This window comes from Pocillopora verrucosa, chromosome 14, assembly GCF_036669915.1.
Source record: "Pocillopora verrucosa isolate sample1 chromosome 14, ASM3666991v2, whole genome shotgun sequence".
In the NCBI taxonomy this organism is placed as follows: Eukaryota; Metazoa; Cnidaria; class Anthozoa; order Scleractinia; family Pocilloporidae; genus Pocillopora; species Pocillopora verrucosa.
This window is the reverse complement of record NC_089325.1, coordinates 21,664,061-21,677,459: the sequence shown is the minus strand read 5'-3', so window position 1 is coordinate 21,677,459 and position 13,399 is coordinate 21,664,061. Positions and strand designations below refer to the sequence as shown.

Sequence of the window (13,399 nt, the reverse complement as noted above, 5' to 3'; positions counted from 1 at the left end):
ACTACCACTTTATAGATCTTTCAACTAACAAAGATATAAAAATCATTTTCAAAAATAATCAAAAGGTTTATTCAAAATGTTCTGATAAGAATTAAATGCGCAATAACTGTTGTCCTGGTGCAGTAGCACAGAGATGATCTCCAAGAAGCAAGTATATTAATTGGCGTATATATTTCAACATGCAATGCAAAAATCAAGATTGCAGAACGAAACTCAATCTAGCGACGTAATTTTCAGACATTAAATTCCAAGCTAAATATAATTTTATCTTTCTATCTATTGTATTTTTCTATTTTGCTTGGCGAAAAACTCTCACGCTCATTTTGTTTGCCGGGGACGGAATTGTTCTACTCCCCAGTTTTGGATTTGTTGCTTGTTCCAGAAGTAAAATATTTTCGAGTTCAAGCAAGGGAGAGAATCCATTACGTTGGATGGGTTCCTTTATCGATCTCTGAAAGTAGATCTTCCCAGAGCGTGTGTACGATGGGCGCGCGCATACTCAGACACCACTATCCCAGAATCACCCAAGAGCGTAGCAACCTTATGCACATAAACGCAGGTGAGTACCTACGGAAATTTAAGATTTAGCTGCTGAAAGGATTGAAAACCTGTCTTTTAAACACTAAGAGTGATGGGCAGTCCAAATGAAAATCTTTCTCAATTTGTCGTCCGAATAAAGGGAAAGAATTTCGCCTATGCTAGCAAACCTCTTTGCAAACTAATATCTCTGGCTAAATTTAGCAAATGTCTCAAAGGTTTACCATATATTTAATGTTTCAGCCTTTTTTTGATAAATCAAAATCTCTTGAAAAGATGGGAATAAAAACATTGGGTGCCCTGAAAAGTATTAATGTCTTTGTTTCGGTGCAAGCCTTCGGCACTCGATTCACGTTCTCTAAAGAGTGTATTTAAATAACAAAAGCACATTGCGCATCCCACTTACGAAACCTGCACTTAAGATAATCCTCAACTAGACTTCTCTATGCCTTAAGCCTAATGAAAATACAGATCACCTGAAATCCTCATGATACCTGATCAGTACATTTTCTTTAATGGAATCTAGGCTGGATACACCATAGGTGTTGAAGAAAAAATTCGCTTGTGTACTGTCACTAGAAAAATGGAAGACTGAACGATAGAGTATCTTATTCTTTTCATGCGGATGTTGAAAATGTTAAAAAACTCTCGAGTTCCGTGACCTGTTTTCATAATTTTTATCTGATAGACAATCATGGATTCGATCGATATCAAATGAAATTTTCATGGGTTGATCTGCTTTGTGTAGTTTGCAAAGACGTCGGTGATTGTCCTCTACGTAATATCCTAAAAAAAAAGAAAAGCCTATTCAATTCATATCGAAAAAATGATTACATCTCGAGGACGAATTTCCAAGAGTCAGGTGGGCTCCAGTCGTTTTCATTCCCTGTCAGTAAAATCTTAGAAAGAGGGTGTCTACTAGAGTATCCATCAGTACTTGCTTTCTGCAGCACGCAAACACACGCACGTTCATTATCTACAAATAATTAACACACTTTCGATCACGAATATACCCGGGAGCGTTTCACCGATCTGATAAACATTTATTGCTCATTGATGTTCCTGCTAAGGACATTACCAGGTGCGTGACCTACTCGTGTAGCTTCTTCTTCACGTTTTGAAAAGATAATTTTTCAGACAAAAGAGTGAAATCTTATACTGTCAGTGAAGGCTCTCAGGATTATATTTTCAGAAGAGCGATAAGCATCCCTTGACACAGAGATCGTGGATTGAGCCGATTTAGAGAGATTTGTCAAAACTCTATAATCGAGTCCATTTACTTGACTGACATGTACAATATCGACACCAAATCTCACGCGAAACTTTTTTACCCGTCATTAAGCAAATTCTTAAGGCACACAGTTCAACGCTCACATACACACGTCTACGTTGTCAGGAAAGACTGCCGAGTGAACGGATCTCACTAATGGGTGTCTTAGAAAAAATACGTGAAGGTGTGACATATTATTGAGGAAATTCACATACAAACTACTCGGCGCTTGCCTTACCAGAGCCGATAAAGAACGCAAGCTTTTTATAAATCAGTTCACTAGGGGTAAATTATTTGTCGATATGAAGCGTCTATACTGAAATTTGTTTCTTCAGGAATAACGATTTGGCTCCCAGAGCCATCCGGCGTTTATCCATTGCGTGTGACTTTTGGAACTAGATTACTGGTAACAGAAGTATTTGTGGGCCGACTAAAAATTGCGCCAAGCACGCACATGACGTCTTTTTTTTGCAGATCACGTTACCGGACTCAACCTTGGCTTTTAAACACTCAGTGTAGAAAAAAAATCAATAACAAGAAAAATTAAAGTAGTGACCGAATTTATATTGTTATTTCCGAGAAGCTTGTTTCCATTTCTTAACAAATGCACGTGCACGTATACTTCGACATCACCGGATGGGTTGGGAGTTAGTCGCGATAAAATATTACCTAATTACTGATTGCGCAACTGGGAAGTCTCGGGAACCTGTATAAACATTTATTAGAGCCAAGTATAGCAACAAAGAAGTAAAGTCGATTTGTATGCTCAAATAATTGAAATATTGCATTAGATTGTTTATGCAATAAAAATGAATGTAAAAAATAGAACAGAAACAAGATACGATCGACGCGATTCAATCGGAATGACTAGTAACTCGTCGACGATACTAAATTTGAATAGATGTAACTGTAGCCAGTTAAACTGTGATATATTTCAGCTGAGTAAATTACACGGATCTCTGTATCTCCGTAAGGCTTTCTTTCTATTGATCGATTGACTGATTTTTATCGATTTCTTTAGTTTTGGATGTAAAGTGTGCCCAGGCTTGTTAGATTTTCCCAAGAGCTCACACTGTTAAAACCAGATGGAAATACCTTCATAAAAATTTAATGGTTTTCCCTTATACTGCTAAGTTAAAATAATATTTCCCGAAGCAAAACTCGTTTTTTTCTCTTTCTGATTCATTAATGCTTGTTTTTCATTGAAACTCCAAGGCTCACAATATCTCATAAAAAATTAAACAATATGTCTGAACGAATATTGGCGAGAATTTTCGATGGTGGCGAGGCGTCAAAGTGCGTCACTGGAAAATACTTTCCACCCACCTCCTCGAAATGAAATCATCCTTGAGTTACTATTTCTGCCGAAGTTTATTTTAGTCAATTTATATGCAAATTTTTACTTAAAATTGAAAGCCTATTTTAAAAAAAACCGTAAATAAAAATAAATTGTTTTAAAAACACTGTGGCATGCATAATTTCATCGTGCCTTAATTTCTCCTTTCAGAATAAGAAGCGTGAATGACTTCCTTCACCTGCTAGTGAAAACAGTTTTACATACTCAAACCGCGCAATAATTGCTATAGCAACCATCCCTCGCCCTAAATTTGTGGGTGGCGAAAACATAGCCAACACGACCGTCAAGAGAGAGTATTTATTGTAGCAGTCAGGTTTCCCTTCGCGTATTATTAGCTTTAACACTACTCTTTTGTGATATGAAACAGTTCCACAATTCCAATTTTTGTGCAATAAACTGCACAGTTTGAGGTAAAGTAGAACGTCTCCTCCACGTGCATGATCCTTAACCCCACGACTCGTGCTCTCCTTCTGATTGGCCAAGCGACTGAATGCGTTACGTCATCTAATCACACATTCAGGGTTCGGGTGACGTTTTGAATCAACCGTAGCGAAGTCCGAAGTTTACAACAAGCCACAGGCGAAGAAAATCGTGTCTGTACGATTTGGCAATCACCCTTTAAATTTTTTTCCGATTTCATCTCATTCCTTTTTACCTCGTAAGACCTCCTTTCAGCAAGGAGAGTGATTGGGTCGCCGTTAAGAAGAGAAGTAACACTCGTGGCTCGTGACGATTCGATGCAACTTGGCGAAGTCCGCACTGCGAAGGCAGGCGATTTTGAGCATTTTCGTCGACTGGCAGACAGCGTCGAAGGCTGGAATTTACAGTATGATAAACAGGGAACGAAGGTGTACTCCAAAGTCAAAGAGGGCTCTACGGTTAGGCTCATAAAGGTGAGAGAAAGATACGTTAGATTCAACAGTAAAAGCTAATTTCGAAGACCATAACCTACAACTCGGCCAGTGTTAATTTGACTATTTACCTACCGACGAGTTGAGCTATTGAAAGTAAGAGAGTTCAGTGTACTGGAACTAACCCTCCTCTCTATGAGACTTGCCAAATAAATTATCGTTGAACCTGGTCAATTCTGTTGTTGCGGTCGCGATAAAAGATTGTGGGAAGAAAATTAAAAGATGTCCCGAAAATTCTAATGATATTTTGAGTTAAATTTCGTAGACGATCGATATTAATTCTCTTTGCTTTATTTCCGTTAATCCCCCTGAAATGATCGCTGTTAAATAGGCTTACTCCTTTATTAGAATTGATAGGTTTGCTTTAGCAGAACGATCGTTAATACAGTCTCATAAGTGTGTTTTACTCTTAAATAATAATGGCCTTAACTACACGTAGCTCTTTAGTGAAGTTTGATGTGGCTTGCCCTGTGTTTTGCATTTGAACTCAAGCACTGTGCGACTTGTAGAGAAATATAATAGGCGATAAACTTATTTATCTTCTTTAACAGAGAAAATCTTTCATCAACATTATGTATGACACTTTGTCGATAAGCTGACACAAAAATTACACTCGGGAAATGTCGAAATATGTTCATGTTCACCGTTATCTTATTTCCAATTCTTTCCTGCTGTGAAATTGGCCGTAAAGTCATGCAGCGATCCGCAATGGCAAGAAAGCTAAATCACTTCCTGCAGATAATATGCCTTTTTAAAAATATACTGGCCACAGATTTTTCGGCAGAAAAATCTTTTCTGGAAAGGACTATAAAAAATTACCGAACAAAGAATTTTGATGGAGCTAAGCTGATGGAACTTATATGTAAATTTATTGGTTAACGAGAAAATGCCGTTTACCCCGGTCCCAACCTGCAGTTTTTTCAATTTGCAAAAAATATGTCATCATTAAGTCATGCTCACTCTTTGTAATAGCTGGAAAGTTTCTCTCGATTGATATATCATGTCAACATTTATTTAAATAGTTACTCGAACGGGTGTTTTATCTTGGGGGCATCTGGGCTTTTTGATTTGTGGTCTACATTTAAACATTCGTTGTGGCAGCTTTTGGTATTCGTGTTGTTTCGTGGTGAAGGTTGTTCACGTACAAATTCTAGTTAGCTTATTTCCACCGTTCATTTGTACTTGAAGCTAAGGGATTTTGGTGTGCAAATTTCACAGCAGATAATACAATTCGTCGTTTTGAAGTTTAGGAAAACTTAAAACTCAGGCTTCTTTACTACTAATTGAAAAATAACATAACCTACATATTGTGTTATTCCTCAGTCTTCACTTAGAGGCTCTCCAAAAGTTGATGTCAAAAGCCTTGTAGCTTCAATTTAAAGGGGCTGTCAGCCACATGTATTTTTGTCAACACTTCATCAAAGAGCAGAGTCTCAGATATTTTTGTTTATTATGGTTTCCCAACCTCCTCAAGGCCTTTTTGGAAGTAGCCTTGTTGCACAAAGTGTGCAAACCTTTTTTGTTCGCTTGTGATTCTTGCTCTCTGATAAGAAGTTTCTTTGATGCAGATTTTGTAACAGAAACTAGCAATAAAGAGGAATGCCATTTTGACCTACAAGTAATACAAGTTTAATTGTTGAAAAAAAGAAAAAAACCGATGAGAATGCAACAATCATTAGGTTGTGTTAAAATTGCATTATTACAAACAATTTAGGTCTTTGAGTTTCATCGAAAAATCTAAAAAAATTAACTTTGCACTTAAAATTGTCCAAAGGAACAACCTCTTTGTGGATGGAGTCACACTATTCTTGATTTCCAGAGACAAATTAGTTACTAAGCTTGAATTGAGAATAGACCTGCTTTACAGAAGTCAATTATGTTATAGCTATGTTAAAGTACAACTAAATGTACAGTATGTCTTAGTATGTATAATTATGTGTGGGTTTTGGAGGTCTAAAAGAATCCACAACAGAGGAAGCTTAAGTGCATCATTGCAGTCACTAAATATGAAAGTCCAATTCTTAGATTGTCAGAAGATGATCACCCTAATTTTTAATGCACCTGAAAGCAATTTGACTTTCTCTTCCAATAGGCAAACCAAGCCCCAGTATTTTTTTTTTAAATTCCAATCTTCTTGAGACCTTTTCAATTGTCTAGTATTTTAAGATAAAGTGCTCCTCTAATAGATCTGATATTTCTGTGATGGGTGAAATGTTTTGTTAATATTTTTCTAAACACCGCGACGCCGGTAAATCAGTGAAACCTCCAGCTACCAATATTCCTTGTTAATATGTACCACACAGGTCTTGTGCACCCTGATTGGCTATTTTGAATCGAAACTCTGTGTCAAGGGTTTAATTTATAACAACCATCTTTGGTACTTTGACAGAAATAAACCATTTTTTTCTGTTTCTGTGTGGTTTATACTAAAACAATTTTTCACTTTGTGAATAATTGTTATAATAAAAACTCTCAACTCCAAATATTGTATTTGTACTGTTCTGATTGGTCCACTCAACTCTGGTTATCAGCTCATATTCTGAGTCATCTAATGTGGAATTACAATGTTGCAATATTTGTAGAGCTGAAATCCAAATGTGTCCATTTGCGCTTGTTGGATACAAGACTGGTTATAGCCAACTCATATCCAACATGTGCTCATGGAATGATTTTTGGTTATACTTCATGGCTAAAGTAAATGCTTGATGTTATTTGGCTTTGTCTTAGGTGGTCACCAGCTTCCAAGATGTGTCACTCTCATTAATGTATGATGTTCTTCATGATGCAGACTACAGGAGAATTTGGGATGATAATATGCTAGAGTGTTATGAAATTTGTCAACTGGACAGATATAATGACATAGGTTACTACTCAAGTGAGTCAATCTCTTTTTCTTGTAATGGTATCAGTGAATGCATTTATCAAGACAGCTAAGTCTGTTTTATGTGAAAAGGGGGTTAAGTTTATGGAAAAACTGATGCTATTTTGGTGGGGGAGTATAACAAGATAATTTGGTTTTACAAACTGAGTTGATAAAGTTAATTAGCCATGGTAAAGAGTTTAAAAGCTGACATTTTGAGCATTAGCCTTTGATCCTTTGCTCTGATGAAGGGCTTATGCTCAAAAGGTCAGTTGTTAAACTGTTTACAGTGGCTAATTTACAATAAAATGTCAGTTGGTTATAACCAAATTATCTTGTACTGCATTAGCTATAGACTGAGTTTTCCTGCTTTTTAATTTATGACCCAAATTACAAAAAGATTGAAATGACTGCCAAACACTTCATCCACTGTGCATTGGGAGGTGGGAATTTATACTGTTGCAAGGCTGTGCTCTAGCGGCGCCCAGTCGCCTCAGGTGACTAACATTTGGTCTCGGGCAACTGAAAAAGAAAAGCGGTCGCCCATCCGGGCGCATAGATTTCGGCTTGTGTGAAAATCCGAAACGAAACCAGCAAACGTATAGAAACAGAACAGAATGAAACAAAAAGAAACTCCATCGTGCTCCCCGGCTCCTGTTAGCCTGAAAAGCAAAAGCGCTGAAAGCTCAATGCAATCAATAGCCTGTGTGATCTGTACATTTAGGTTAAATATTAAGTTAGGTCATGGGTCTTGTTTCGCTTCGGTGGTTTCTCTTCCGGTTTATTAATGTAGTACATGGCCCAGGTTTCTTGTCCATTGAACGACGCGATAAAGCAAGCAACTGATTGTAACTAACATTTTATAATTTTACTTGCTAATTTGATAACATTTGCAGAACTAAAAAATATTCGGCAGGACAACAACAAGAATTGTTCACCCTCAAACTTGTTGCATGTGTTATGTAATATTGTTTCACATGATTTAGAACGAAAAATTTTTTTTTCCTTGCCCGTGAGAAACTGCATGATTTTTGCACTAGCATGTGTTGAAGATCTAATTTTTCTACTGAAGTGGTTGATGCTTATATTTAATTTTTGTGTTTCAACAGTTTCAGTAGTGGAGCGCGTGATTAATAAAACAAAACCGTCCTTTATGCAAATTTGTGTTTATTTAATTAGCTTCGTCCGTGGCATGCAAGATGTTTATCAGCACCATGTTTGGCGACTTGCTTGCAATTGTAATCATTCGATCAAAATTAATTAATTAATTAATTAATTAATCAATTTGGGCGACCAACCTGGAAGGCTGGGCGACCTACTTGTCATGGTTAGGCGCCCAAAGGGCACCCTGAAAATTTTCCTAGAGCACAGCCTTGCTGTTGGAAATTGTCAAGGTGTTTAATTACAGGAAATAGGTGGTTTTAGAAACATTGATATCAAGTACCTATCACAGTCAATTGCAAAATTCATTCTTCTTTTGTTTATAGTTAAATGCCCATCTCCAATGAAAAACAGAGATTTTGTAACTCAGAGGTCTTGGTATTGGGAAGAAGATCACTTCATTATTTTTAATCACACAGTGCATCACAAGGTGAGAATCAACAGTTCTGTGTGTCTACATTATTTAAATTTACTGGCATAACCCTTAACACCCTAACATCAGTGTGCAAGTTTTCCACACTCTACTCTATACATTTTCCAAGGTACTGGCGGGATATTTGTGTAACAATCAAGAATTTCTTTAGTTGTTGATCGTTTCCTTTATTCTTGGAACCCTAATGTGAGATCCATAGGGGATATAGTAAGGAGAAATTAGATGCTACATGTGGTCACTCTAAGGAGTCAAAGGGTTTTAAATACTTTTCTTGAGTGAATACTGCCCTTGATTTAACACTACAAATGGAAGCTGGAAGAAAAATGAGCAGTAAACACTACTCTCTAAAAGATGCAGTACCTAATCAGAAGAATGATTTCTTGATTTGAACATTATTAGAAAAAAAAAGTACATTGCAACTACGTTAATTACAGCTTCCTTGAAAATTTTTTGCCAAAAATTGAGACTTTGGGACCTCAAACAACTCTGTGTGTGTGCGTGTGTGTGTGGCATGATGTTTACAAATGACTTACCATATAATGGCTGTACCCAGTAAAACTTTGCTTGCAGTGTGATAATATTTAATACTATAATGTTTTTTTAATCCTAGGATGTACCTTCAAAGAAAGGCTTAATCCGTGGTAATTCAATTCTTAGTGGATATTATGTACGTAGAATAGGAGATGGTTGTTCTCTTACATACGTCTCGCAAGTGGATCTGAAAGGTAATTTTTCACAGTTTGTTGCTCTGTTCCCTTTTTTTACTTTAATTTTTTTTTTTAATGGTAAAACTGTTATGTGAACATTTGATTAAAAATGAATAGAAATTAAAGTGTGACAGAGTACTGTTATAGCAATTTTAGTTTTGAGTTACAAGGGCAAAGGAAGGATTTATACTGACAATTACTATAAATATCCTAGAGTTACAACTCCTGGCACAGGCAACATACATTGTAATAGTGATAACTATGAAGTGCACAGGGGTCTTCTTTTAGGAAAATTTTTAGTACAGTGATAACAACTCATTAATCACGAAATGATTAATTTCCTTTCTATGAACAGGGATCTTACCCAAGTGGATAGTTAACAGGGCATCAACAAAGATTGCTCCAAAGGTTATTATCATTTTTTGTTGTTGTGGTTGTTGTTGTTGTTGTTTTTTTCTTTTTGATGGAAAGCAGTTGATGTTTACAGCATAGTCCCAGATGACTGCATGCTGTCTATAAATTCATTTTCTACTTTGAAAGAAACTAGCTCTTCTACATAATGTCTGTGAGCCACCTTTTTTAATGAAAAATACTTTTGGTTCATTCAATAAATCTAAACAACAAATAGAATCTTCTCTTTTGATCTACAGAATAAGATATTAATTGATAAGGAGAGACCCTCACAGTGTTATTTTCACAAGATGAATGCATCCTGTACTTGAGGCAAATGACACTGACTGGAACTGTGATATTTCTAATTCTTGAAAAGGGTACAAAAAGTAGAAATCAAAAATACCAGACAATTGTAGAGCAACAAGGGAGAGTCTAAAAAAGTGGAAACTGTCTCTTAAATTCAACTTGAAGCTTGTATGTATGTGAGCCTATAATTGCAAGGGAAATCTAGACAAGTTAAAATGGTCTCTTAAATTCAACTTGCAGCTTGTACCTGGCTCTTATACCTGTATGTGATGTTTTATTTCTTGCCTTTTGATAAAGGTTGTAACCAAGGTTCACAAAGCTGCTCTAGGTTATCAAGCATGGAAATCTATACATGCACCAAGCTACAAACCATGGCTTTGGCCAGAGCAAAGCATTCTCCCTAAGCTCCGTCCAGATGATGTGCAGTCTGTCGGCAGTGAGTCACCAAGTGCATCTGACCAGGAGCAAGAGGTTATAGGTGATGACCCAAATGGCTATGCTTCCAGTGATGATGACAACATAATGCTTTGACTATGGAATTGAAATTCCAAATTCAATTGTCAAATAATATAAGATTACAAAGCCACTGACTTTCATGCAGTGAACATTATTTTTGCTTAGCAGTGTAAATCTTGATGGAAAAAATTTGGAAAAAATCCTATAAAAGAACTTGTATAAAAGTGTAGCTAGAGAATAAAGCTTAGTAATTCAGTACAAAATTTTCCACAATTTGGAAAGCATAGTTTTAATGTAGAGGTTCAGATGATTGTGAATATTCATTGAAGCAAAGGAGTTTTTGCAGGTAGGAAGAACTCTTGCCCTGGCCCCATCAGTAAAGATGTGTAAAATATACAAATATACAAACTAGGGAATTTTTTGTGGTAGGTATTAAGTGGTTCTAACCATGGTGTGTTAGTCTCTTAGTTTATAGCTTCAGTGTATTATTTAGCAGTTTATCAACATTCAAATTCTATGTGTGTTTTCATGCATTTCTTGCAGAGCTGTTCATTTACAATAAATTATTTTCATTGTGCACACTCTACGGTCCAGATTTAATAACTTGCCACCATCTTTTTTTCTTTTTTCAAATTCTAAGTTTAGAATTGTCGTTTTGGGATTTATGAGTCATGCAAAAGTGTGCCCAAGGCACATTAATGTAAATAAGGTTACATGAATGTCCATGTGGTAAATGAACCTACTGATAGTGGTCCCTAAACTTAAAACATAGATCCATGCTGTTCGTTAAGGCTTTATAATTATTGATCTAAAATTTAGACCAACCTGTTACTCTTTCTTATGAAAAGAAATGTTGAACATTATCTTGTACCATTCAACTGCTTTTATTTATATGTAGGACAGTTGCACTTAAACTTTACAATCTCATTGCCAATTCAGTAACAATTTTATAATTATTTATTGGTAAATGTTGTCATAATAGTGGGTTTGAAATATATACCATCAAAATTGGCGCTGTGCTCTTCAATAACATACAAACTTTAAGGTTGGAGATACATTTACGTCATTGCCTTTAACCGTGTTCTGGACACTTTAGGAAATGGGTGCAATGTTTCGAATAGTCCCAAGATCAGAGGATTAAGTTTTAAATTGGTGTTATTCTTTTCTTCTTTAAGATGTTCTTTGTTACTGACAGCTTCGCGAAACTAAATTACAAGTTTGGCTCCGAGTCTCAGAGTTTATAAGAAACATTTTGAAAGGGATGGTACTGTTAACTTGACTTAATATATACTGTGTGTAACTGCACTACCCACCAACATGATCTGTTCCAATTTCTGTTGAGTAATAGTTGTAATGCTAGTATACTGAGGAACCCTTTATCAACATGTAACTTCTCCCCAGAAAATCCAAAGAACATTCCGCAAACAGACAATGAGAGTACTCAAACTTATCAGGTAGTTGTTATCTTGATCTGAAGTCAAATTCTCTTAACTCATTTACAGAGAAACTTTTAGCAGCTAATGGGAGAATTAATAATCAAAGGGTTAATAATCTGTTTCTTCTCAAGGTAATCCTAGGGGCAAACCTATGGCTCTACCAAATTTAACCTTTTCTTTTTTCAATTTCTGCGAGATACCTAAGGTTGAATTTGTCCGTCTGAAGAGTGGAGCTGTTGAGCTTTAAGTTATTGTAGAGAGAGACAATTCTTCAGTGTAAAGGGCTATGTCATCGTAGTTTTGGTCATTCTACATATTTGTTAGATGTGTTTGGTTCTGAAAGTCAATGTTCTATCTCCTCTAGCACTGACAAGTAATCTTGTCTTTCGAGCTGTATGGAAAGTGTTTTCTACCAAGACAACTTGGGGAATATACACAATATTTTCAGGCATAGCCCCATGCCACTTTTTCTTCGTTGTTAATATGTACTTATTCCTTGTTCCTGTTAGCTAGTCAGTTTAAAATTGCATGAGAGGTGCCTTGACCCTTCAGCTTTATACAGTCAAAAACATGTAACACCGCCTTAAAGTATAAGTACATTAGCTCACATGTGACGAAAAATAAACAATTTGATTGGTTTCAGACTGTTTCTTGACACAACATCCACTCCTTCAATCTTCCTTATTCTTCAAGCTAAGTTTATCAGTTGGAGGGGAAAAGAACTATTTAGATCTAGGGATCTAGGATTAACAAAATACTTTTTTACACATTACCAGGATTTATGGAAAATATTTTCTTATTTGGTTCTTAGCCCACAGTTAATGTGCATCTCAGTGCTCCTGTTTGTACAGATGATTGTTACACTCTCCTTGGAATGGCTTGGCATAGCTTTATTTTTGTTTTTTTGAATAACTGTACTTTTACCTCCCTTTACACTCTAATTTTTGAATTAGGAGGTGTGAGTGTTTTAGCATCATGCCCAGTTTGTAATTTTGTCGCCTTCGTTTGATAAAAATTCTGTTGCGACATAGCGGCACTTGTAAGAACATTAATGGAGCACAAATGTTCCAACTCCTGCAATTGCGGTAGTTTGAATTTGACGTGAACTGGCTCACATTGTCATCTGATACTCTTAGTCGTTATCACTTTGTGTATTATTCTGAAGAATACTGTTTATAGTTAGCTAATTTGAGAGTTTCATAAGCCATTATCGTGATCTAGTGGTTGGTCAATGAGATGGAGCTAAGTATCACAGCCAAAGCTCTTTTGCAAGTACGTCACAAATGTACACGAAGGCATATCTTATCTCTTGCTGAACTAGTTGTTCAGATGGGAGTGTAGCCGGCAGAACAGGCGTATTTCTTTCTGTGTTTTTAGTCGAACGGAGGCGTGGGAAGGAGCTCATCCCTTCGCGCTCGCTCAGCGCTTGTAAGACGCAAAAAAATTACGCCGGTTTTACAGGCTAATGGGAGTAAAGAGAGTTCACCGTGTTATCAGACACTGTGGGAGCCTGGCCTCTCTCCACCCAGCATTGTACATGGGTATCAGTAAACTCCAATGACTACACGGGAA

At 36.4% G+C, this 13,399-nt stretch overlaps 1 protein-coding gene across 1 annotated transcript; it reads left to right on the top strand.

The window, feature by feature from the left end:
• The first annotated feature begins 3,693 nt into the window (after positions 1–3,693).
• Positions 3,694–12,469, top strand: LOC131795934 (START domain-containing protein 10). Its single transcript, XM_059113542.2, has 6 exons — positions 3,694–4,057; positions 6,803–6,950; positions 8,423–8,526; positions 9,140–9,254; positions 9,592–9,644; positions 10,233–12,469. Exons 1-6 carry the CDS (start codon positions 3,902–3,904, stop codon positions 10,464–10,466), a joined length of 810 nt encoding a protein of 269 aa, XP_058969525.1. The 5' UTR covers positions 3,694–3,901; the 3' UTR covers positions 10,467–12,469.
• The last annotated feature ends 930 nt before the right edge of the window (positions 12,470–13,399 follow it).

Coding starts and splice junctions, on each gene's coding strand:
- LOC131795934 (XM_059113542.2), top strand. CDS start 3,902: ATGCAACTTGGCGAAGTCCGCACTGCGAAGGCAGGCGATTTTGAGCAT. Junction 4,058..6,802: donor CTACGGTTAGGCTCATAAAG/GTGAGAGAAAGA, acceptor GCTTTGTCTTAG/GTGGTCACCAGCTTCCAAGA. Junction 9,645..10,232: donor CAACAAAGATTGCTCCAAAG/GTTATTATCATT, acceptor CTTTTGATAAAG/GTTGTAACCAAGGTTCACAA.